The sequence below is a fragment of the Gopherus flavomarginatus genome, chromosome 2 (assembly GCF_025201925.1).
Source record: "Gopherus flavomarginatus isolate rGopFla2 chromosome 2, rGopFla2.mat.asm, whole genome shotgun sequence".
Classification (NCBI taxonomy): Eukaryota; Metazoa; Chordata; order Testudines; family Testudinidae; genus Gopherus; species Gopherus flavomarginatus.
In genome coordinates, this window is record NC_066618.1 from 566,239 (window position 1) to 592,564 (window position 26,326).

The 26,326-nt window shown below is 61.6% G+C and overlaps 1 protein-coding gene across 2 annotated transcripts in view; it reads right to left on the reverse strand.

Moving 5' to 3' along the window:
- Positions 1–613: 613 nt before the first annotated feature.
- Positions 614–26,326, reverse strand: part of AGAP3 (ArfGAP with GTPase domain, ankyrin repeat and PH domain 3) — a 226,202-nt gene continuing 200,489 nt past the window's right edge. For both annotated transcript variants that reach the window (XM_050942486.1, XM_050942483.1), the window contains 5 exons: positions 6,018–6,172; positions 5,374–5,464; positions 4,400–4,622; positions 3,102–3,357; positions 614–1,877 (listed from right to left, as the gene is read on the reverse strand). In XM_050942486.1, coding sequence (XP_050798443.1) covers positions 1,659–1,877; positions 3,102–3,357; positions 4,400–4,622; positions 5,374–5,464; positions 6,018–6,172 — 944 coding nt within the window. In that variant the 3' untranslated portion in view covers positions 614–1,658. The remainder of the gene's footprint in view (positions 1,878–3,101; positions 3,358–4,399; positions 4,623–5,373; positions 5,465–6,017; positions 6,173–26,326) is intronic.

A 26,326-nucleotide genomic window follows, 5' to 3' on the forward strand; every position in this document is an offset into this window, starting at 1 on the left:
GGAGGGGCTTACAGTTGGCTAGCAGCTCCCCCATTTGCTCCTATTCCCCTCCTGCCCGGCACTGCCTCGCTCTCCCAATCACAGGGCTGGATTTAGCTCCCATCCTGTTATCCAGGGTCCCCTGACTGGCCCTTCCAGAGTCTAGTGGATGCTTGGGCAGCCTCTGGCCTGTAACAACCATTCCCTTTGCTCTGCTCGTCTGTTCCCAGTTCAGGGTCTCTGAATTCCCTGGGCTCGCTGGCTCCCTCGGAGCTGGTGCAGCCCGCTGGCCCAGCCACAGCTCCTAGTGCCCAGGTGTTTGCCTGTTCCTGGGCTGTGCAATCATGGATGTGCAGTGACAGCCCACAGCCCTGCCTGTGCAGTGGGGGGGGGGGGGGGCAGGAGGGCTCGTGGCATTCGCAAAAGGCCCCATAGCGCCTGCTCACCACATCTACACCTGGCACACCCCTGTGCCAGGCCTCCTGGCTGCACCCTTCTATGCCCAGGGCGATGGACAAGCCGAGGCCTCAGCACCTGGGGGCCTGGTGCCACTGCTGGCCATCAGGGCTGCAGGCCAGGCTGAATGTCCAGGGTGGGGGGACACAGAGAGGCTGGGCTGGCAGGAGGAGGGAGCTTTATTGGCCGTTATCTCCTGGGCTGCAGGTCACACACACAGGGCAAAGAACCAGTATTTACAGCGCGTCCATATAAATATTTCCAATGTACATTTTATACATGCATAGCGGAGCCGCCCCAGAAGTGGTGTCCCAAGTCTGAGGGCCCAGCACGTGGTGCAGGCTCGGGCCAGGCCACCAGAGAACCCATCTCCCCTCCCCAGGCTCAGCCGGAGACCAGCCCCCTGGCAGGGCAGCAGGAGTTGGGCACGAGCCATGGGAAAGGCCAGGGAGTCTCCAGGGGAACAGACACAGCCAGGAGGGTCCCAGAGCGGGTCAGTCCCTCTCCTCTCCTGCTTGCAAACGAGGGGCCGCGGATGCCCAGGAGGGCGATTCCCTTTGCAGTTGTAGGCAGAGGAAGCAGCGAGGCCACAGCACGGAGCAGGGCTCCGTCCTCCAGTGATACCAGCCAACATGCATGCAGCCCCCCGAGCCTGGCACCCATGGGGGGGCAGGGGAGGATGCACAGGAACTGCCTCCATGTACCGACGGGGTGGGCACGGGGGCACACAGGGACTGTCTCTGTAACAGCCGAGGGGGCAGTAGGGGCAGACAGGAACTGTCTCTCTGTACCGGGTGGGGGCACACAAGGACTGTCTCTCTGTACCGGGGGTGAATGGGGGCAGACAGGAACTGTCCCTGTACCAGGTAGAGGGGAGCCAGGAACTGTCTCTCTGTACCGGGTGGTGGCACACAAGGACTGTCTCTCTGTACCGGGGGGGAGGGGGAGCACACAGGGACTGTCTGTACCAGGTGGGGAGTGGGGGGGAGGGGTGCTTAGGAACTGCCTCCCCATACAGGATGGGGGTGCAATGCAGGGAAACCCCTTCTCTTGCAAGGGCACCTCTGTGCGTGGAGCAGTTCAGCTGGGGTGTTGGCCACAGGGTGCACCATGCCAGCCCCACTGCTCCTGTGAGATCCTTGGCACCAACAGCAGTGTCTGGCGGAGCCGGGAGCCTCCCACTGTCTCGCAGCTCGGAGCGGGAGGCCGGCCCGGCAGGATGGCTAGAGGACGCTGGGGCTGGAGCCCAGCTCAGCCGGGGACGCCGAGCAGGAGTTGTTGGCGTTGCGGCGGGGCAGGCTGGGGGTCAGCGTACTGACAGAGCTGTCGCTCGGGCATCCATGCTGCAGGAGGATGTCGACACACTCCTGGCTGCCAGCTTGCCGGGCGTATGCCAGGGGCGTTAGGCCACGGGCGTCCCTGCTCTTCACGTCCACCCCATACTGCACAGGGAGAGAACACATCAGGGTAGCTGGTCAGTGCCAGGCAGCACCGGGCGGCTGCCGGCAGGACAGCCACGCAATGCGAGTGAGGCAGGCCAGGAAGGGGAGCCCCATGTGGGTTTCAGGAAATGGTAAGAGTTGTGGGACTTAGAAAGGGCCTGGTGCAGGAGATCAACAATGGGAGGGGGCAGAAAGAGGGTGCTGTGGGCTCAGTGAGGGGCAGGGGGGACCAGAGCTGGGAACCGGGCTCAGCGAGGGGCTGGGGAGGGGGAACCAGAGCCAGGAACTGAGCTCAGCGAGGGGCTGGGGGGGACCAGAGCCAGGAACCGGGCTCAGCGAGGGGCGGGGGGACCAGAGCCGGGAACTGGGCTCAGCGAGGGGCTGGGGGAGACCGGAGCCGGGAACCGGGCTCAGCGAGGGGCGGGGGGACCAGAGCCGGGAACTGGGCTCAGCGAGGGGCTGGGGGGGACCGGAGCCGGGAACTGAGCTCAGCGAGGGGCTGGGGGGGACCAGAGCCGGGAACCGGGCTCAGCGAGGGGCGGGGGGACCAGAGCCGGGAACTGAGCTCAGCGAGGGGCTGGGGGGGACCAGAGCCGGGAACCGGGCTCAGCGAGGGGCGGGGGGACCAGAGCCGGGAACTGGGCTCAGCGAGGGGCTGGGGGGGACCGGAGCCGGGAACCGGGCTCAGCGAGGGGCTGGGGGGAACCAGAGCCGACAACCGAGCTCAGCGAGGGGCTGGGGGGAACCAGAGCCGACAACCGAGCTCAGCGAGGGGCTGGGGGGTACTGGAGCCGGGAACTGAGCCAGAGCCAGGAACCGGGCTCAGCGAGGGGCTGGGGGGGACCGGAGCCAGGAACCGTGCTCAGCGAGGGGCGGGGGGGGGACTGGAGCCAGGAACCGGGCTCAGCGAGGGGTGGGGGGACCGGAGCCGGGAACCGGGCTCAGCGAGGGGCTGGGGGGTACTGGAGCCGGGAACCGAGCCAGAGTCAGGAACCGGGCTCAGCGAGGGGCTGGGGGGGACCGGAGCCGGGAGCCAGGAACCGTGCTCAGCGAGGGGCGGGGGGGGACCGGAGCCGGGAACCGGGCTCAGCGAGGGGCTGGGGGGGGGCCGGAGCTGGGAACTGGGCTCAGCGAGGGGCTGGGGGTGACCGGAGCTGGGAGCTGGGAACTGGGCTCAGCGAGGGGCGGGGGGGGGACTGGGCTCAGAGAGGGGTTTCTCCTCACCCATATGAGTAGCTGTGTGAAGACAACATTGGCCATGGCGCTGGAGAGGTGCAGCGCCGTTCGCCCGTCCCCATCCCCGTATGTCTCGTTCACCTCCTCCTTGGTGCCATGGGCCAGCAGCATCACCACCAGGCGCACGTCGTCCTCCACCACGGCCCGCAGCAGCTGCTGCCCCAGGGGCACGTCCGAGTGCGGCAGTGCAGCCAGGAACAGCTTCTGCTCATACTTGGCCCGGATCCAGCGCTCCTTCTCCTCCCTGCAGGGAGGGAGCCCTCACCGGGGCACCAGTGTCATGGGGCACCACATGGCAGGGGCGGCTTGTGCCCCACACCACCCTGCACTTGTGTCCCTTACACTGTGCAGCACCGCTTGTTCCCCAAGGGCAGACCTCTGTCCCTCAAGGCCTTCACTCCCCTGTGCTTGTGCACCCTGTGCAACCCCAGCTCTGGTGCCCCTCACATACACTCCCCAGAACTTGTGCCCCACATGCACCTGCCTGGCTCTTGTGCCCCATGTGCACCCCCACCTTGGCACTCATGCCCAGGGCACCCTCGCCCCAGCTCTTGTGCCCCACGCACCCCCCCCAGCTCTCGTGCCCCACGTGCCTCCTCCCAGCTCTGGTGCCCAGTGTCCCCCCGCTCGGCACTCCTGCCCTGTTTGTTCTCATGCCCCTCCTGCTGGCGCAGTTCCCTGGAGCATCTCCATCGCGCTGGGCCCGGCCCGTGGCAAGGAAAGGTTAGCTGCTGCGTGGAGCTGCCCGGTGCCACAGGGGGCAGCGTTATCGCGGCTGCCGTCGCGCCTGGTGCAGACAAAGGCTGAGCCGCCAGCCGGGCTGCCTGGGGCTGCCGGGCCCGGCAGATCGATGTGCGCCGCGCGCCCCGCTATCTGCTCCCATTCTATCCATCTGCATCTGGCAGGCAGCGATCAATACCCCGAGTGGAGCATGCTCACTGCCGCTGCCCCCTGACCCGCGCCGAGCCGCTGATAAGGCGCAGAATGGGCTCTTGTCTGGGTGGCGGGATGAGTGACAGGAGAGACGCTCCGATAGGGACAGACAAGGCCTGAAAGGGAAGCACCCCTGAGACCCACAGGCAGGCGCCGGCAAGCTGTCGCCGTTAACCCCTTCCACTCCGCAGCCAGCCAGCACTAGGGCAGCCACAGCACCTGCCAGCCGGACTCACCTGCCCCCAAGGGAGACACCCAGCCTCTGGGGCCGACAGGGCTTCCCAGCTGCAGACCCCCGGAGCTGCCTCCCGCTGCCCCTATCTGCCTACGAGCTCCCCACCGCAGCCCCTCACCTGCTGCTCTCGGGGCCCGGCTTCTGGTAGCCCTCCACCGCCCCTTCCCAGACAGCGTTGGCCAGCGCATTGCCGATGGCCGTCATGACCAGGATGAGCTCGCCGGGCCAGTCGTCCAGGTCCAGGGAGCGCACCCGGGACAGGTGGGTGCCCAGGTTACGGTGGATCCCAGAGCACTCAATGCACATCAGCGAGCCCAGGTTCAGACTCGCCCAGTCGGGGTCTGGAGGGTGGAAGGTGAGCGCACGGGGTGTTAGCAGAGGCCCCAGGGACCCACCAGCCAGTTCTCCACCCCCAGGGGCACCAGCCCTGCCGGGACCCACCAGCCCGTTCTCCACCCTCAGGGGCACCAGCCCTGCCGGGACCCACAAGCCCATTCTCCACCCCCAGAGGCACCAGCCCTGCCGGGACCCACCAGCCCATTCTCCACCCCCAGGGACACCAGCCCTGCCGGGACCCACCAGCCAGTTCTCCACCCCCAGGAGCACCAGCCCTGCCGGGACCCACCAGCCCGTTCTCCACCCTCAGGGGCACCAGCCCTGCCAGGACCCACCAGCCCATTCTCCACCCCCAGGGGCACCAGCCCTGCCGGGACCCACCAGCCCATTCTCCACCCCCAGGGGCACCAGCCCTGCCGGGACCCACCAGCCCATTCTCCACCCCCAGGGACACCAGCCCTGCCGGGACTCACAAGCCCGTTCTCCACCCCCAGGGGCACCAGCCCTGCCGGGACCCACAAGCCCGTTCTCCACCCCCAGGGGCACCAGCCCTGCCGGGACCCACATGTCCCTCCCCAAACCTGCAGAGTCACCAGCCCCACAGGGATCCAGAGACCCACATTTTTTGCCTCTCTTGGGCAGTAAGATCCCATGGAGAAGTGAGGCCCCTAGGGTAGGGTGGGAGGCCCTGTGGGGCACAAACCCCCCTTCCCTGGGCAGGGGGAGAGGGCCCCATTCTCAGGCAGCATCACTCACTGGGCGCGTCGCAGTCCACGCAGAAGCTGTTCCCACGTGCAGTGCGGACCGTCTGCAGGGCCAGTGCGTCGCTCTGGCTGCCTAGCCGAGCCTGGAACAGGAAGGGCAACCCCCTGAGTCATTAGGGGCTGGCTGGCCCCCCGGGCCTGTCTCCTCTCATTGTTGTCCTCAAGACCAGCCCACCGGGCAGCCGCCAGGGCCGCGCTCAGATGAGCACCAGAGGGGCAGACAGCACTGGGGGCTGGAGAGCTGTCCCTGGCCAAGGCAGGGCACAAGGGGCAGGAGAGTGATGGGTGAGTGATGCCAGCCCAGGCAGGGTTGGGGGCGCAGGGCGGCAAGCACCAGCCTGGTGGTGTGGAGGGTACACAAGTAGCCTAGGCAGGACCCAGTGGGGCACACGCTTACCGGGGTGGGGGTGCAGGGGCTGTGGGGCAGGAGCCAACCCAGGTAGGGTGAGGCTGGGGTGCATGGGGGCCGGCACCAGCCAGGGAGGTGTGGGCCTGGCCTGCGTAGGGGCGAATGGAGCAGACGCTGACAGGGGACCCAGGCCAGGAGGGCCCGTGGTGGGGCAGATATCAGCCCACGCAGGGCAGGGTGGGGCACAGTGGGACACCTGCCTGCCTCGGCAGAGAGGAGTCCCTCACCTTGTTCCTGCTGCTCTCGCAGCCCTGGAGGCTGGCCAGGATCTGGCTCTCGATGGCCTGGACCCACAGCTCCCGCTCCTCGGACGTCGAGGCCTCAAAAAGCCAGGTCTGGCCTGTCAGCGACACGATGATGAACTCGAACGACTCGTCTTGTTCTGGAACAGAAGGGAGGGGTCACTGCGCCAGGCCAGGGGGTGATGGGGTCACTGCGCCGACCTGGGAGGGGTGATGGGGTCACTGCACCGACCTGGGAGGGGTGATGGGGTCACTGCGCCAGCCCGGAGGGGGGGTGATGGGGTCACCGCGCTGGGCTGGGGGGGGTGATGGGGTCACTGCGCCAGGATGGGGGCTGTGGGGGGGTGATGGGGTCACTGCGCCGGCCCGAGGCATGATAGTGATGGGGTCACTTCGCCGGCCTAGGGGGGCGATGGGGTCACTGTGCCGGCGCTGGGGTGGTGATGGTGTCACTGCACTGGCATGGGGGGAGGTGATGGGGTCACTGTGCTGGCCTGGGGGGAGCTGATGGGGTCACTGTGGAGGCACAGGAGGTGGTGATGGGGTCACTGCGCCGGCCGGGGGGGGTTGATGGGGTCACTGCAGAGGCACAGGTGTGGTGATGGGGTCACTGTGCCGGCCCATGTTCTCTTAGGAGATCGGCATCCAGATCTGCCCGTCATGGCAACTCAGCCGGGGGGGCCCAGCGCTGATCCAGTGGGGCTGCTGGGGGGGAGAGCAGTAACCCCTCTGCGAGAGGGACTCCCTAGGGTGTGCCATGGGCAAGGGGGGCTATTCTGCCAGAAGCTGCGAATGGGTGACACAGGGATGGGTCACTTGATGGTTCCCTGTTCTGTTCACTCCCTCTGGGGCACCTGACATTGGCCACTGTCGGCAGACAGGACACTGGGCTGGATGGACCTTTGGTCTGACCCAGTGCGGCCGTTCTTATGTACTCAGGGCCTCCTTGGTGGGTGGGTGGATGTGGGGGGGAGGGGGCTATGCTTAGAGTCTCCCTGGTGGGGGGAGGAAGGGGCTCTGCTCAGGGTCCCCCGGGTGGAGCCCTGATGAAGGTCTCCCTGGTGGGGGTGGGGAAGGCTCTGCTCAGGGTCTCCCTGGTGGGTGGGTGAGTAGGTGGGGCCCTGATGAAGGTCTCCCTGGTGGGTGTGTGCAGGGGTGAGGGAGGGGGGCCCTGCTGAGGGACTCCTTGGTGGGTGCAGGACAGGTGCTAGGGGTTTTAGCGCGCCGCCCCGCGCCCTGGTCCCACGGCTCCGGTGGAGCTGCCGCAGTGGTGCCTGCGGGAGGTCCACCGGAGCCTGCGGCAGCTCCACCGGAGCCGCCTGCTGCCCCCTCCAGCAAAATGCCGCCCACCAATAATCCTGGCACCCTAGGCTATTGCCTAGGCCGCCTAAATGGAAGCGCCGGCCCTGGGTGGGTGGGTGGGTGGATGTGGGGGGGGAGGGGGCTCTGCTCAGAGTCTCCCTGGTGGGTGGGTGGGTGGATGGAGCCCTGATGAAGGTCTCCCTGCTGGGGGTGTGGGAGGCTCTGCTCAGGGTCTCCCTGGTGGGTGGGTGTGGGGGGGTCCTGCTGAAGGTCTCCTTGGTGCGTGTATGCAGGGGTGGGGGAGGGGGGCCCAGCTGAGGGACTCCTTGGTGCTGGGGTGGGAGTTTCCCCGCAGGGGGGCCTGGGCGTGGGATGCTCGCACCCAGAGTTCACACGGGGTACGTGTCCCATCTCTGCACCCAGAAGCCAGATTTACCGTTTATTGCCCAACTTGAGCAGTTAGTGCAGCGAACGACAACTACGCAAGGCCCGAATGGAATGACTAATAAACATTATGTCACAGCACACGCTTCATCTCATAGCAAAATGATTTGTAATTACCTAATTAGCGTTATGCAAATAACACCCTCATCTCCATAATGTGCCTTCCCAGTTCTCTATTAAAAGCAGAGGGCCAACTGCGCAGCTCCGGAGCCAGCAGGGAGGTTGAGGGGCCAGGCCTGGGGCAGGCCAGGGCTCCGCTAGCCCCGGGCCTGGAAGTGATGGGGGCCCCGGCCTTCGCTCTGCTCTCTGTCCTCTGCCCCCGGCCCTGTGAGCTGCAGGCCAGAGCAGGCTCTCCCCAGGGGCAAACGGGACACTTCAGCTGCTCCTGCCCTGAGGCCCACTGGGAGGTACAGGCCAGGAGGGTGCAGGGGCTTGTCCATCTGGTAAGCTGCACTATCGCAAAAGCCGCAGCGGAGATGAGGCCTGACAAGCGTGCCAGCCTGGAGCCGGCTCCAAATAGATTTCCTAAGTCAGTTAGGATGTGACTCCCTACTGGCCACAGTGAAACTGGGATAGAGGGGCCACACACCCGGACAGCTTACCCAGGGCCGGCTCCAGCCATTTCGCCGCCTGTGGATGCTCCACCGGAGCCGTGGGACCGGTGGACCTTTCGCAGGGACGCCTGTGGGAGGTCCACCGGAGCCGCCTGCCGCCCTCCCGGCAACTGGCAGAGTGTCCCCCGCGGTATGCCACCCCAAGCACGCGCTTGGCACGCTGGGGCCTGGAGCCGGCCCTGAGCTTACCCCATCCGTCACACCGCCGAGCCCTTCGTACTGGGGTAGTTACAGCCACAAAGGGGCCTCATACCCAGACAGCTTACCTCGTCCTGCACACCGCCAAGCCCTTCGTTCTGGAGTAGCTACAGCCACACAGGGACCTCACACCTGGACAGCTTACCCCGTCCCTCACACCACTGAACCCTTCGTACTGGGGTAGTTACAGCCACACAGGGGCCTCATACCCGGACAGCTTACCTCGTCCCACACACCGCCAAGCCCTTCGTTCTGGGGTAGCTACATACACATAGGGGACTCACACCTGGACAGTTTACCCCGTCCTTCACACTACCGAGCCCTTCATACTGGGGTAGTTACAGCCACACAGAGGCCGCATACCCGGACAGCTTACCCCTATCCCACACACCGCCGAACCCTTCGTACTGGGGTAGCTACAGCCACACAGGGGCCTCACACCTGGACAGCTTACCCCTGTCTCATACACTGCCGAGCCCTCCATATTAAGGTAGTTACAGCCACACAAGGGCCCCACATCTGGACAGCTTACCCTGTCCCTCACACTGCCGAGCCCTTTGTACTGGGGTAGCTACATCCACACAGGGGCCTCACACCTGGACAGCCTATCCCGTCCCTCACACTGTCGAGCCCGTCATACTGGGGTAGTTACAGCCACACAGGGACCTCACACCTGGACAGCTTACCCCATCCCTCACACTGCCAAGCTCTTCGTAGTGGGGTAGTTACAGCCACACAGGAGCCTCACACCTGGACAGCTTACCCCGTCCCGCACACCGCCAAGCCCTTCGTACTGGGATAGTTACAGCCACACAGGGGTCTCACACCCGGAGAGCTCACCCCATCCCTCACAACGCCAAACCCTTCATACTGGGGTAGCTACAGCCACACAGGGACCTCACACCCAGATAGCTTACCCCAATCCTCACACCGCTGAGCCCTTCGTAGTGGGGTAGTTACAGCCACACAGGGGCCTCACACCTGGACAGCTTACCCTGTCCTGCACACCGCCAAGCCCTTCGTTTTGGGGTAGCTACATCCACACAGGGGCCTCACACCCGTACAGCTTACACCATCCCTCACACAGCCGAGCCCTTCATACTGGGATAGTTACAGCCACACAGGGGCCTCACACTCGGACAGCTTACCCCTGTCCCACATACCGCCGAGCCCTTTGTACTGGGGTAGCTACATCTACACAGGGGCCTCACACCTGGACAGCCTACCCCGTCCCTCACACCACCGAGCCTTTCGTACTGGTATAGCTACAGCCACACAGGGACCTCACACACGGACAGCTTACCCCATCCCTCACACTGCCAAGCCCTTTGTACTGGGGTAGTGTCATGAAGTATGGGGGAGTCCAGCCCTGCACCCCTCTCCCTGGGACTCACAGTGACTCTGAGCCAGCCAGTAAAACAGAAGGTTTATTGGACAACAGGAATGCAGGTTACAGCAGAGCTTGGAGGCACAACCAGGACCCCTCGATCAAGCCCTTCTGGGGTCCAGGAAGCTTAGTTCCCAGTTTGAGATTCCCTGAATTCCAACCACCCAGCCTAAAACCGAAATTGAACTAACTCCCTCCAGCCGGTCCCTTTCTTTTCTCTGGCTTCCCGGGCAAAGGTGCTGACCCCCTCCCGCCCTGCCTGGCTAAGGCTACAGGCTTAGGTCCTGTTCCTCACCTAAAGTCCTCCCCGGCTCTCCCATTCCCCACACAGACAGTCCCTACTGCATCACATCTCTCCCCCCTTCGAGACTGAACTGAGCAGGGTCACTCTGCCCAGTGACCTGGGGAAGTTCAGGGCCCCCTCTCCGGGACAACGCATCCGCTGTCAGGTTGGCACTTCCCTTCACATGGACCACATCCATGTCATAGTCCTGCAGGAGCAGGCTCCACCTCAGGAGCTTGGCGTTGGCTTCTTTCATCTGGTGCAGCCAGGTCAGGGGAGAGTGGTCGGTGTACACGGTGAAGTGTCGCCCAAAGAGATATGGCTCCAGTTTCTTAAGGGCCCACACCACGGCCAGGCATTCCTTCTCGATAGCCATGTAGTTCTGCTCCCGGGGTAGTAACTTCTTGCTCAGGTACACGATGGGGTGTCTGTCCCCCTTTTCATCCTCCTGCATTAACACCACCCCCAGTCCCGTGTCTGAGGCGTCAGTGAACACCATAAAGGGCTTGTCAATATCTGGGTTTGCCAGAATTGGGCCACTAACAAGAGCCTCCTTCAGCGCCCGGAGAGCCTGCTGGCACTGCTCGGTCCAGACCACCTTGTCTGGCTTCCCCTTCTTGTACAGCTCAGTGATGGGGGCAGCTATGGCGCTAAAGTGGGGCATGAACCTTCGATAGTACCCCGCCATCTCAATAAAGGCCTGGACTTGCTTTTTGGTTTGGGGAGAGGGCCAGTCTCTGACCACCTCCACCATGGCTGGGTCCGGCTTTAGGCAGCCGCTCCCCATCCGATGGCCCAGATAAGATACTTCAGCCATCTCCACCTTGCACTTCTCAACCTTTACAGTTAACCCAGCCTCCCGGAGTCGGTCCAGGACTTGTTTAACCTGGGACACGTGGTCCTCCCAGGCCCAGCTAAAGATGCAGATGTCGTCAATATACGCCACGGCAAAACTCTCCATCCCCCTCAGTAGCTGATCCACCAGGCGCTGGAAGGTGGCTGGTGCTCCCTTGAGGCCGAAGGGCAGGTTCAGAAACTCGTAGAGCCCCAGAGGGGTGACAAAGGCCAATTTCAGCCTGGCATCTGCATCCAGCGGCACTTGCCTGTAGCCCTTGGTAAGATCCATGGTGGTGAGGTACCAAGCACCTCCCAGCTTGTCTAGGAGCTCGTCAGGCCTGGGCATGGGGTAGGCATCAGATACGGTGATGGCACTGAGTTTTCGATAGTCCACACAGAACCAGATCGACCCGTCCCTTTTGGGGACCAGCACCACTGGCGAGGCCCAAGGGCTGGAAGACGGCTGGATCACCCCCAAAGCCAGCATGTCCCTGACCTCTCTTTCAAGGTCCTGGGCAGTTTTACCAGTGACCCGAAAAGGGGAGCATCTTATAGGGGGATGTGACCCGGTCTCCACCCGGTGGACAGTCAAATTAGTGCATCCAGGCTGGTTGGAAAATAGCTGTCGGTATAGATGCAGCACCCCCCTGATCTCAGCGTGCTGGGCGAGGGTCAGCTGATCAGAGAGGGGAATCACCTCCAGGGGGGAACCAGCTTTTGTCCCAGGGAATAGATCCACTAAGGGGTCATCTCCCTGCCCCTCCTAATGTCCACACACGGCCAACACCACATTCCCCCTGTCATAGTATGGCTTCATCATATTCACATGGTACACCCGACGGTGATGAGCCCGGTTTGACAGCTCCACCACATAGTTTACCTCATTTAGTTGCTTGATAACATTGAAAGGCCTTTCCCAGGCAGCCTGGAGTTTGTTTTTCCTCACGGGGATGAGAACCATCACCTGATCCTCGGTGACGAAGGCACGGGCCCGCGCCGTGCGGTCATACCAGACCTTCTGCTTCCTCTGGGCTCGGGCCAGATTCTTCCTGGCCAGGCCCATGAGCTCGGCAAGTCTTTCTCAGAAGATCAGGACATACTCCACCACCGACTCTCCATCGGGAATGGCCTTCCCCTCCCATTCGTCTCTCTTCAGGTCCAGGGGCCCCCTTACTCGCGTTCCATATAACAGTTCGAAAGGCGAAAACCCAGTAGACTCCTGGGGTACCTCCCTGTACGCGAACAGCAGGTGAGGTAAGTACTTTTCCCAGTCCCGCGGGTGATGGTTCATAAATGTTTTTAGCATCATCTTTAGTGTCCTGTTGAACCTTTCCCCCAGCCCGCTGGACGGGGGTGATACGCTGAGGCCCAGTTGTGCCGGACCTCACATTTCTGCCACAAGGATCGGAGCAGGGGCCGACATGAAGATGAACTCCACCCGGCTGAAAATGGTCAGCAGCGCATCTGCCACTCTGTCTGCTTCGATAGAGGACAAGGCCACTGCCTCGGGGTAGCGAGTGGCGAAATCTACCACCACCAGAATGTATTTCTTCCCCGACTGGGTCATCTTGCTGAGAGGTCCCACTATGTCCATGGCCACCATCTGGAAAGGTTCTTCTATGATGGGTAAAGGCCTCAAAGCCACTTTCCCCTTGTCCCGGGCCTTCCCCATCCTCTGGCAGGGATTACAGGATTGGCAGTACTGTTGGACATAGGTAAAGACCCCAGGCCAGTAAAAGTTCTCTAGCAGCCTCTGCCTGGTGCGCCGGATTCCCTGGTGCCCTGCGAGAGGGATGTCATGGGCCAGGTACAGTAGCTTGTGGCGAAACTTTTGGGGAACCATCAGCTGCCTCCTGATCCCCCATGACTCTACTTCCCCTGAGGAGCTCATTCTCGGTACAGGAACCCCTTCTCCCACAGGATCCTCTCCTTGCAACCTCTCCTCATGGTCTGTACCGCACTGAGGTCAGCCCAGTCTCTGGGCTTCCGCACGGAGGGATCTTTCTGCAACTTGGCCTGGAACTCAGCAGCTGGGACAGGGAAGGGGACCTGCTCTCTCTCGCTGGCTGGGTCTGAGGCCGCAGCCTCTCTGAGTCTTGTCCCTGGGCGTTCCCTCCCTACCAGGTTAGGGTCCTGCACCTCGGGCAGAGTACCTTCCCCGTTGTCGGGGCGCAGTGCCCTGCGCTGACTCTGACTACGAGTCAAGACCAGGACACTCTGGGTGTTACTTGGCCAGTCCTCGAGGTCCCCCCCTCATTAACACCTCCGTGGGCAAATGTGGGTGTACCCCCACGTTCTTGGGGTCCTCCTTGGCCCCCCACTTCAAGCGTACCCTCGCAACGGGCACCCAGAATGGGGACCTGCCTATGCCCATCAGGGTCAGGTAGGTGTCGGGCACCATCCGATCTGAGGCCATCACCTCGGGCCGGGCCAGCGTCACCTCTGTGCCTGTGTCCCAGTACCCAGTGACCTTCCTCCCGTCTACCTCCAGGGAAACAAGGCATTCTCTCCGGAGGGGCAGCCCCGCACCCACCCTGTTAACCAAAAACCCGGAATCTGGAGCATCGAGCCCCCCAGAGGAACTGACCTGGGGACCTCCTCCCTCCTTCACAGGTTGTACGCTGCCAGCCCCCCTTTCCTGGGAATGTTGCCCCTCATCCGACTGGATCTTTACCCAGTCAACCCTCTGCAGGTTGGGTCTGCTTGGTCTGTCCCTGAGCTTGGGGCACTGGGCCCGTATGTGGTCTCATTGGCCACCGTGATAGCAGCCCATGTCTCGTGGGTCCCCTTGAGTGGGTCGGAGGGACCTGACGCTGGAGGTTCCCCTTTGGTGGGGGTTCTCCATAGGACCCCGCTGGGAGGTCCCATGGTGACTCTCTCTCTGCGTTGACGCAGGCCTGCTCCTTCGAGACTCCTCTCTGTTATCTCCTGCCCGACTGTCCACAAATTGGTCGGCCAGCTGGCCTGCGTGCTGTGGGTTCTCCGGCTTCTAGTCCATCAACCACAGCCTCAAGTCGGACGGGCACTGCTCGTACAGGTGCTCCAGTATGAATAGGTCAAGCAGGTCCTCTTTAGTTTGGGCCCCAGCTGTCCACTTGCGGGCATACCCCTGAGCCCGGTTGGCCAGTTGTAGGTATGTGACCTCACGGGTTTTATGCTGACTCCGGAACTTTTTCCGGTACATCTCAGGAGTCAGCCCAAACTCGCGCAGCAGGGCCGTTTTGAACAGTTTGTAGTCCCCTGCCTCCGCCCCTTTCAGTCGGCTGTACACCTCCACGGCTGTGGAGTCCAGTAAGGGGGTGAGAACTGCGATCCTGTCTGCAGAGTCAACGCTGTGCAGCTCGCAGGAATTCTCAAAGGCCGTTAGGAAGGTATCTATGTCCTCCTCCTCCTCACGCCGGGCCAGGAAGCACTTATCAAAGCTCTTTGTAGGCTTGGGTCCCCCCTCACTCACCGGAGCTGGGGTCCCACTGCTTCTCAGTCGGGCCAGTTCCAGCTCATGTTTTCGCTGGTTCTCCTTCTCCTCCAGCTCACGCTGCGCTGGTTCTCCTCATGTTTACGCTGGTTCTCCCGCTCCTTCAGTTCTTGCCTCCTTAACTCGAGCTCTTCCCGTCTCAGCTCCCTGTCATGTTCCATCTGCATCCATTCCAGGGATGGGGAGCTCCGCCGGGACGATCCCCTGCTGGCCGCCGGGGTCAGGGTGCCCTCGGTATTCACTGGGCTTCCCCCAACCCCTTCCCTAGGTATAGGTGGGCAGGGTCTCAGGGTGTCCTCGGCAGCAGTCTGGACCCTACCAGCCATGTCAGGCCCTGGGGCCCACGCTGCGTCCGCTGGGCAGCTTCCCTCAGGGACCGAGCTCGGTTCACCCAAGCGATCCTTCTACTCCAGCTGGGCAATTACCTGTTCTTTGGTGGACCTCCCATTGCGTAGCCTCCTCTGCTTGCACAGCTCCACTAGGACTTTCTTAAGGCGCTTAGCATACGTCTTCCTGCTGGCCACTCGCCAGCCTGTGCTCTCAGCTTCCCACCGGTTCCAGGAAGACCCTTCGTGCACCAGCCCTTTTTCAGGTCACCCCTCTCTGCCAGGGTTGAGCTGCAGACTCCTCTGCCCCTGGGACTGCTCCTGCAATCCTCCCAGGGGACCCTGTTACTGCAAAGTCCTTTGCTCTGGGCACACTCCCAGGGGTTAATCGCCTCCTGAAACCATCGCTCTCTGTCTCTTCAGCCCACCTGGTCGCCGTTAATCCCCTTTCGTTTTACTGCTCCCCAGTCACTTACTGCAGGAAGCGCTGTCCACGGGGTGCAGTAGATCCGCTGCTGCCACCAGTTGTCATGGAGTGTGGGGGAGTCCAATCCTGCACCCCTCTTCCTGGGACCCACAGTGACTCTCAGCCAGCCAGTAAAACAGAAGGTTTATTGGACAACAGGAATGCAGGTTACAGCAGAGCTTGTAGGCACAGTCAGGACCCCTCAATCAAGTCCTTCTGGGGGTTCATGAAGCTTAGTTCCCAGTTCGGGATTCCCTGAATTCCAACCACCGAGCCCAAAACTGAAACTGAACTAACTCCCTCCAGCTGGTCCCTTCCTTTTGTCCGGCTTCCCAGGCAAACATGCTGAGCCCCTCTCCCCTACCTGGCTTAGGTTACAGGCTTAGGTCCTGTCCCTCACCTAAAGTCCTCCCCGGCTCTCCCATCCCCCACACAGACAGTCCCTGTCCCTACAGCTTCACAGGTAGTTATAGCCAAACAGGGGCCCCACAGCAGACAGCTTACCCTGTCCCTCACACCGCCGAACCCTCCGTACTGGGGTAGTTACAGCCACACAGGGGACTGACACCTGGATAGCCTACCTTGTCCCTCACACCACCGAACCTTTCATTCTGGGGTAGCTACAGCCACACAGGGACCTCACACATGGACAGCTTACCCCATCCGTCACACCGCCGAGCCCTTCGTTCTGGGGTAGCTACAGCTACACAGGGACCTCATACCTGACAGCTTACCCCGTCCCTCAAACCGCCGAGCCCTTCATACTTGGGTTGTTACAGCCACACAGGGGCCTTACACTCGAACAGCTTACCCTGTCCCTCACACCTCTGAGCCCTTCATACTGGGCTAGCTACATCCACACATGGCCTCACATCTGGACAGCTTACCCCATCCCTCACACCACTGAGCCCTTCATACTGGGATAATTACATCAACAAAGGGGCCTCACAATCGGACAGCTTACCCCATCCCTCACACCACCGAGTCCTTCATACTGGAATAGTTACACTGGCGCTTTAGAGCGCTGCAACTTTCTCGCTCAGGGGTGTGAAAAAAGATACAGCCCTGTAAAGCGCCAGTGTAAACAGTGCCGCAGCGCTCGGAGCGCGGCTCCCAGCGCTGCAAGCTAATCCCCATGGGGAGGTGGAGTATGTGCAGCGCTGGGAGAGCTCTCTCCCAGCGCTGGCGCCGCGACCACACTCACACTTCAAAGTGCTGTGGCGGCAGCGCTCCCGCGGCAGCGCTTTGAAGAGGGTGCTCTCCTAGCTGGATGGAGGGAAGGCAGCGAGCCCCAGGGAGGGGCTCTCCCAGCCGGCTGGGGGTCAGGCAGGGAGACTCCCCAGCTGGCTGGGCAGAGGCTATCCCAGGGACGGCCCCTCACACAGGCTGGGCCAGCCTGAGAGCAGGACTAGTGGGAGTGTATTATGCCAGCTCCATTAGAATTAGTGGGCAGTGGAAATGAACAAGGCATTTCTCTGCCTCTTGATGAGGTTTTGATGAGGTTTTGAAGACTGAGTGCTGTGCAGAGCTGCCGAGCAGAGCGTGGCGGGTCCTGCCGTTGTTAATGTGCGTTAACCCCCTGACCTCATCTCCAATGCCGCCCAGCAACAAGTCCTCCAGCTGAGAGTGAAATTAGCAAGGGCACAGGATGGGCGCACACGGCACATGCAATTAACACACATGTCACCGATTTGAGCACAGCTCTCTGTGCTAAGCCCCGCAGCCCCATGGAGCCAGCACTGGGGAAGGGAAGCACCCACACCACCAAGCAGTCAGTACGGGGGTAGAGGGACCCAGCCCCACCCCCTAGAGAGTGGGAAGTCAGCCCCCTTCCGCCAGGGAGGGGGGCAGTCAGGCAGCACAGACTTCCCTTCGCTTGGTGGGACAGCCCAGCTCCCAGAGCGCCCTGGGGCTGGGGAGAGGAGGCAGCAGGAGGACAGATCGAGCTCAGCTGTCAACAGCAGGAGCTGCTGGTGCTTGACTAAGGTCTTGGGGCTCCTGGCCCTCCAAGGGGGCACGAGAAGGAAGGGCCAGCTCTGGGCTGGGGGTGACAGAAGGAGCGGGACTGGGCTGGTTCCCAATGGGAAGCTGCCTGGGCCTGTCTGACTGCACTGATCCCAGAACTCAGGGCCTTGCCCTCCAAGATGTAAGAGCATAACCCCGGGGAGCTCTCCCTCTGCCTGGGCACGCCTGCAAGCACAGAGTAAAGCTGGGGGCTCCCTGGCACTTGCCAGGGGAAGCTACGCTGCAGCAGCTGTGGGCGTGAGAACACAGTGCCCCCTCCCCCGGAGCAGAGGGCACTGCGCTGGGGCCAGTGCGCACAGGCGCAAGGGAGTGCTGAGCACCCTCTCTTCCGGACTGCAGGGGCAGCACTCCCCAGCATGCAGGACACAACCACCTCTTGGCATGCAGGGTGGCAACCTGCAGAGCATGTTGGCACTCCCCACAGCGTGCTGGGCATAGGGCCCCTGGGGCCGTGGGGTGGCATCACCCACAGCACAATGGGCATAGGGCCCTGGGGGCGTGAGGTGGCATTACCCACAGCACGCTGGGCATAGGGCCTTGGGGCACAGGGTGGCATCCCCCACAGCATGCTGGGCATAGGGTCCTGGGGGCACAGGGTGGCATCTCCCAAAGCATGCTGGGTATAGGGCCTGGGGGCACAGGGTTGCATCCCCCACAGCATGCTGGGCATAGGGTCCTGGGGGCATGGGGTGGCATTACCCACAGCACGCCGGGCATAGGGCCTTGGGGCACAGGGCGGCATCCCCCAAAGCATGCTGGGTATAGGGCCTGGGGGCACAGGTTGGCATCCCCCACAGCATGCTGGGCATAGGGTCCTGGGGGCACAGGGTGGCATCCCCCACAGCATGCTGGGCATAGGGCCTTGAGGGCACAGGGTGGCATCCCCCACAGCATGCTAGGCATAGGGCCTGGGGGCACAGGGTAGCATCCCCCACAGCATGCTGGGCATAGGGCCTTGAGGGCACAGGGTGGCATCCCCCACAGCATGCTAGGCATAGGGCCTGGGGGCACAGGGTGGCATCCCCCACAGCATGCTGGGCATAGGGCCTGGGGGCACAGGGTAGCATCCCCCACAGCATGCTGGGCATAGGGTCCTGGGGGCACAGGGTAGCATCCCCCACAGCATGCTGGGCATAGGGTCCTGGGGGCATGGGGTGGCATCACCCAAAGCAACAAACCGAGCAAGGGAGCAGAGCCTCCAGCAGAATAAAGAACTGGAGCTTCATACCCAGAATCAAGTGCTGCCTCTTGGAGCAGAATCCACTTCTGAGATGCCCCTACCCTCGCCCCTGGGCCGACACCCCCAGTGCCTCACTCCTCCCCTCCTTCTTCAGGACCCTCCCTGAATTCACCGTGTCCCTCACTCTGCCTTGCCATGGGGAAGGGGCAAGGTCCTAATGGTGCAGAGGGAAGGAGAGGAAGTGCTGCCGGGGTCATGGCTGGCAGCGGGGGGGGCGGCCCCTGCTCACACAGGATCACTCTTGCCCAGCTGAGGCCGAGCTGCAGCCCCCTTCTCGCCCCAGGCTCAGCAGCAGGGGCAGACGCGCGGGGTGTCTGTTTGCAAGCTGCCAGTGTGTCACTGTATTGTGATGAGGTGTTTGGGATATCAACAAATTAGCAGGCGTGGGGAAGAGAAGGATGCAGGCACCATTCGTAAATGTCAGCTCGCTGCCTCCTCATTTTGCAGCTCATTAAACCCAATATTCTAACCTGTATTAGTACAACGGGAACAGGCCCCTCCAAGGAGACAAGCCTCTGGGAGAACCACAGCAGCAGGCATGGAGTGGAGACTCCCACTGCGCGTCCCCCCGTCTGGGGCCCAGCAGGACCAACAGCGCCCTCACCTGCCAGCTAGCCTAGCCCACCAGCCAGACCCCCAAGGACCCCCTCAGCTCCTGCCTCTCGGGAGGTACCCGATGAGGGTGGGTATGCAGGAGGATGGCCGAGGGGCACCTAGTGCTGGGACGGGAGTTTGGCACGTATAGAGCGGAGGGGGAGGTTGTACCAAGGCGCACGGGGTGGGGTGGGGTATATATAGAGCAGGGGGGGTTGTACCAAGGGGCACACAGGGGTGGGTGGTGGGGTACATATAGAGCAGGGGAGGTTGTACCAAGGGCGCACAGGAGTGTGGGGCTGAGGTACATATAGAGCAGGGGGGGGTGTACCAAGGGGTGCACAGGGGTGGGGGCTGGGGTACATACAGAGCAGGGGGGGTTGTACCAAGGGCGCACAGGGGTGGGGTGTGGGGTACATATAGATCAGGGGGTGTTGTACCAAGAAGCACACAGGGGTCGGGGGTGGGGTACATAGAGAGCAGGGGGGAGTTACCAAGGGCGGACAGGGGTGGGGGGTGGGATACATACAGAGCAGGGGGAGTTGTACCAAGGGGTGCACAGGGGTGCAGTACATACAGCGCAGGGGGGGTTGTACCAAGGGGTGCACAGAGGTGCGGTACATACAGTGCAAGGGGGGGTGGTACCAAGGGGCGCACAGAGGTGCGGTACATACAGCGCAGGGGGGGGGGGTGTACCGAGGGGCGCACATGGGTGGGGTACATACAGATCAGGGGGCGTTGTACCAAGAAGCACACAGGGGTCGGGGGTGGGGTACATATAGAGCATGGGGGAGTTACCAAGGGCAGACAGGGGTGGGGGGTGGGATACATACAGAGAAGGGGGTGTTGTACCAAGGGGTGCACAGGGGTGCAGTACATACAGCGCAGGGGGGGTTGTACCAAGGGGTGCACAGAGGTGCGGTACATACAGTGCAAGGGGGGGTGGTACCAAGGGGCGCACAGAGGTGCGGTACATACAGCGCGGGGGGGGGGTTGTACCGAGGGGCGCACATGGGTGGGGTACATACAGATCAGGGGGCGTTGTACCAAGAAGCACACAGGGGTGGGGGGTGGGGTACATATAGAGCAGGGGGGAGTTACCAAGGGCGGACAGGGGTGGGATACATACAGAGAAGGGGGTTTTGTACCAAGGGGCGCACATGGGTGGGATACATACAGAGAAGGGGGTGTTGTACCAAGGGGCACACGGGGGGGTAGGTTAGATACAGAGCAGGCGGGGTTGTACCAAGGGACACACAGGGGTGGGGAGTGGGATAGATACAGAGCAGAGGGGGGTTGTACATAAGGAGCAGGGGGGGTTGTACCAAGAGGTGCACAGGGGTGGGGGGTTGGGGCACGTATGGAGCAAGCGGGGTTGTACCAAGAAGCACACAGGGGTGGGGCACCTGCAGAGCACGGGGACTGTCCCAAGGCGCACACAGGAGGGGCGAGGCATGCATACAAGGTCGAGGGGGCAGGCAGAGGGGTTGGCCAGCAAGGGGGCTGGGGCCGGCCGCTTGCCAGTGGAGGAGAGAGTGCAGGAAGACCGCATTAGGGCCGAAGGAAAGGGTTCCAGGGAAGGGGAGCGTGCGGGTGATGGTGTCTGCGTGGGGCAGGAAGGAGCTGAGCGCTACCAGCCGTAATCCCCGGCAAGCTGGTAAATGCAGCTCAGAGAAGTGTTTCCAGCCAGCGAGATGGGCGCTCCCGACAGCCCCTGACAGTCTGCATTAATCACGCCTGGCGCCCAACACAGCTCTTTACTGGCCATCAATTTCCCCCGGGTTTTCAAACTACAAAACAAAGACAAAAGCGCGTCGTTTTGCCGCTGCTGAGAAGCACATTAAGGGGCTGTCAGCTTCTCGCCATGCACTCTGCATCACTCTTTAAGCACATGAGAAGTTCATTATCCCTGGAGCTCTGGCAGCCATGGGGATGCTGGGCTAGGGAGCATCGCAAAGGCGCCTGCTGCCAGCACATCCCTCGCATGCTCACCAGGGCTCCTCCTGGCTGCCGAGAGCCGAGCTAAAGGGCTGGGGGAGCCTAGGGCAACAGGCTGGGGCTGCTGGGCAGGGCTCTGAGCTGGCAGTTCCTGGCCTGCTTCATCCCATGGAGTTCAGTGCTGGCCCCTCGCAGTCCGACACTGCTCTCCCCACTCTGGAGATGCTCTCTCCCTGGCCAGCATGGCAGGTCTGTGGCACTCCCGGAGCGCCCCAGTTTCCCGATGCTCCTGCTGCACTCCCTCATTTGGTGACGTACCCTAGCAGCCTGATGGCACGCTTGCCATAGTTTGTTGATGCTCCCTAGTAGCCTGACACGCCGCTCTCTTTAACATGCGACCATGTAAAAAAGCAACAGCTCGTTTGATTTATGATACTTCAGAACAACTAAGATTCAATTGCTCTGCACGTCCCCAGCTCTGATTACCTCCTAAATGAGATAAACTGATGGCAATTTATCCCAGACCTCCCCAACTTTCCCAGGATGCTAACCTGAGAATCGCATCGGCACATGGGGCCAGCATGCTGGGCAGGGGCCGTGCCAGGGAGAGCCGGTAGCAGAGCATGTGCACATGTTGCCGGACAGGGAGAGGGGCAGGAGGAGGAAGGGGCCCTGACACCAGGACAGCAGTCATGGTCGTCTGCCACTGCCCAGCAGGGGGAGGGTTGTCTCAGTTCTGGGAAGTGGACTCCAGCCGTCTACATGGGAATATTATTTCCTCTGAAGTAAGTGACTTGCTGCAGGCAAAGCCATGGGCACACTGAGTGCCCTGCTTTGCCCTGCAAAACCACGGTGGCAGCTGGGCAGACCTGTCGGCAGCCTCATGCCTGGGCCTGTCTGACAACAAGCAGCACCCATGCAGGCAGGCACTAGTGCACTCGAGGATGCTGCTGATCCAGGCTGCCTTGGAGAACTCAGAGCTGGAATGTGCAACCCCACAGAGCTGGCAAAACACAGTTTGGGGGTTTCAGAGTAGCAGCCATGTTAGTCTGTATCCGCAAAAAGAACAGGAGTACTTGTGACACCTTAGAGACTAACAAATTTATTTCAGCATGAGCTTTTGTGAGCTACAGCTCACTTCTTCGGATGCTCCCCCTAGCAAGCCCTCCCTGCTCCTCGGCATTGACGAGAGCCAGCCTCAGTCCCTCTGGCAGATGGCTCCACGACAGGACGCTGGCTCCTTGCTGAGCACGGCATCTCTGTCCCTGAAGGCCCAGCTCCTCCACCCAGGGGTTCTCTCACTTCCCCAGCAGAAAAACGTCCCCATGGTCACAGTTCCAGGAGGGCCTGGCCATCAAGTGGGAGAGCCGGCGCTATGGCTAACAGCAGCGATTCCGGGAGGCTATGACAGCGCCTGCACCAGGGATTACGCCGACCTGACTATGAGAGAGGGGGAGGGATCTAACGTGGGGGGGCAGATAACCCCCATCAGCTCCCGTGGGGTTCTTCCATCTGTTGCTGCAGCACCAGGTGCTGGCCACTGGCCGAGGCTGGGCACTGGTCTAGTGCCTATGCAATGCCTCGGAGAACATCAAATGCCAAATTACCCCCACTGCCAAGCTTCCTGGCGTGGCCCATCCTGCATGTGTCTGGCTGGCTGGGGCCGCCCCACGCAGTGCCGTGTCCAGCGTTCAGTAGTGCAGAAAGGGGCCTGGCGGGGTGCAGGACGTCTGAGCCTGGGAGGAGGGTCCTGCCAGTCCCAGCCCAGAGGAGGGCTGAGCTGGGCTTTCCCAGAAGGAGCACACGACTTGGCAGAGGAGGTTTCTGTTGAGTATAGGTGTGACCGAGACATTTCCCAGCCATGCTACAGAAGCTGCCTCAGACCGAGCAGAATGAGGCCTACAACCGCCAGCTACAGGGCTCCTGGCTGGCTAAGGCTGGACTGCATTGCCACCCTGGGAGCAAACAGGGCTTCTCCTTAGGAGCATCCCCAAACAGCACAAACAGCCTAGGGCAGGAAAAGGCTTTGTCCTACACAGAGAACGTTGCAGCTCAGGGCCCTCCCTGAGCCCCAATTAACGGCCCTGTCTTCCCCAGGGGTGAGATTCCAGAGAGACTAACAGAATTAACCCAACTTTTCAGCGCTTGGCTTCACATCCTTATCCTCTTTTTAACACAGGAAATTGCATTAGTAACATACGTTTTTAAAAAAGCACACAGAGAAAACAAAAATTTCACCACATGGAACTATAGTGACCCCACACGGGTCACCATAGGGTTGGGATCTTTAGATCCACAGCACAGACCTTTGCCACTGCACTAAACTGGGTAACTGGCAGCAGTAGAAAGCTGTTAGCCTCTATGGGAACTGGTGCTGCAGGAGGATGAGAGGCATGCCAGCGGGTTTTGCAAGTATTGCTGACAGCAGAGGAATGCTGGGATTCAGAAATTCTGGGTTCAACTCCCGGCTGCCAATGGGAGTATGGCTAGTAGTTACAGACCATTCTGTCCTCTCTCCCCTAGCAGGTTGGATATTAGGAAATTAGGTTGGATATTAGGAAAAACTTTTTGACTAGGAGGGTGGTGAAGCACTGGAATGGTGTGATGGAGTAGGGGCTGTCTGTGTGGGGAATGGGAGAGCAGGGGAGGACTTTAGGGGATGGACTATACCTGAGCCTGTAACCTGAGCTAGGCAGGGGGGTGGGAGGTCAACACTTTTGCCCTGGAAGCTAGACAAAGGAAGGGACTGGCTGGAGGGGGTTAGTTTCAGTTTCAGTTTTGGGCTGGGTGGTGGGAAATTGAGGGAATCCTGAGCTGGGATCCAAGAACCCTGAAACCCCAGAAGGACTCGATTGAGGGGTCCTGACTGTGCCTACAAGCTCTGCTGTAACCTGCGTTCCTGTTGTCCAATAAACCTTCTGTTTTACTGGCTGGCTGAGAGTCACTGTGGGTCCCAGGAAGAGGGGTGCAGGACCAGACTCCCCCACACTCCGTGACAACTGGTGGCAGCGGCGGGAGATACTGCACCCCGTGGACGGCGCTTCCTGCAGTAAGTGGCTGGGGAGCAGTAAAACGAAGGGGTGATTAACCCCTGGGAGTGTGTGCCCAGTGAGAAGGACTTTGCAGTAACAGGGTCCCCCGGGGGACTGCAGCGAGCGGTCCCAGGGGCGGATGAGTCTGCAGCTCGACCCTGGCAGAGAGGTGGTGACCTCAAGAAGGGCTGGTGCACTAGGGGTCCCCCTGGAAATCGTGGGGAGCAGCGAGCACCCCAGCCTGTGAGTGGCCAGCAGGAAGATGTATGCCAAGCGACGCAAGTGTGACCTGGTGGAGCTGTGCAAGCAGAGGGGGCTGCGCAGTGGGAGACTCACCAAAGACCAGCTGATTGCCCGGCTGGAGGAGGGAGACCGCTTGAATGAACGGAGCCCTGTCTCTGAGGGAAGCAGCCGGGCAGATGCAGCGCAGGCACCAGTGTCTGTCCCCGCTGGGAGTGGTCAGCCGGTGACTCAGGGCTTCCCGAGACCCCCCCTTCCTAGGCCTAGGGGAAGGGCGGGGAGGAGCCCAGCGAATGCCGAGGGCACCGTGACCCCCCCCGGCCAGCAGGGGATCCTCCCAGCGGCGCTCGGCATCCGTTGAGCGGATCCGGCTGGAATATGACAGGGAGCTGAGACGGGAAGAGCTCGAGTTAAGGAGGCAAGAACTGAGGGAACGGGAGAACCAGCGTAAACATGAGGAGAACCAGTGCCAGCGTGAGGAGAACCAGCGCCAGCGTGAGCTGGAGGAGAAGGAGAAACAGCGTAAATATGAGCTGGAGCTGGCCCAGCTGATGAGCAGTGGGGCCCCGGCTGCGGTGAGTGAGGGGGGACCCAAGCCTACAAAGAGCTTTGATAAGTGCTTGCTGGCCCGGCGTAAGGAGGGGGAGGACATAGATACCTTCCTGACGGCCTTTGAGAATGCCTGCAAGCTGCACAGGGTTGGCCCTGCAGACAGGATCGCAGTTCTCACCCCCTTACTGGACTCCACAGCCGTGGAGGTGTACAGCCGACTGAAAGGGGCGGAGGCAGGGGACTACGAACTGTTCAAACAGGCCCTGCTCCGTGAGTTTGGGCTGACTCCTGAGATGTACTGGAAAAAGTTCCGGAGTCAGCATAAAACCCGTGAGGTCACATACCTACAACTGGTCAACCGGGCGCAGGGGTCTGCCCGCAAGTGGACAGCTGGGGCCCAAACTAAAGAGGACCTGCTTCACCTATTCATACTGGAGCACCTGTACGAGCAGTGCCCATCCAACCTGAGGCTGTGGCTGATGGACCAGAAGCCGGAGAACCCGCAGTACGCAGGCCAGCTGGCCGACCAATTTGTGGACAGTCGGGCAGGAGATAACAGGGAGGAGTCTTGAAGGAGCAGGCCCGCCTCAACGCAGAGAGAGAGTCACCATGGGACTTCTCAAAGGGGGCCTATGGAGAACCCCCACCAAAGGGGAACCTCCAGCGTCAGGTCCATCCGACCCACTCGAGGGGACCCACGAGACATGGGCTGCTATCGCTGTGGCCAACGAGGCCACATACGGGCCCAGTGCCCCAAGCTCAGGGACAGACCAAGCAGACCCAACGCGCAGAGGGTTGACTGGGTAAAGACCCAGTCGGATGAGGGGCAACATTCCCAGGAAAGGGGGGCTGGCAGCGTACAACCTGTGAAGGAGGGAGGAGGTCCCCAGGTCAGCTCCTCTGGGGGGCTGGATGCTCCAGGCTCCAGGTTTTTGGTTTAGAGGTTGGGCGCACGGCTGCCCCTCCGGAAAGAGCGCCTTGTTTCCCTGGAGGTAGATGGGAGGAAGGTCACTGGGTACTGGGACACGGGCGCAGAGGTGACGCTGGCCCGGCCCAAGGTGGTGGCCTCAGATCGGATGGTGCCCGACACCTACCTGACCCTGATGGGCATGGGCGGGTCCCCATTCAAGGTGCCCATGGCGAGGGTACACCTGAAATGGGGGGTCAAGGAGGGCCCCAAGAACGTGGGGGTACACCCACATTTGCCCACAGACGTGTTAATGGGAGGGGACCTCGAGGACTGGTCAAGTAACGCCCAGAGTGCCCTGGTCATGACTCGTAGTCAGAGTCAGCGAAGGGCACTGCGCCCCGACAACGGGGAAGGTACTCTGCCCGAGGTGC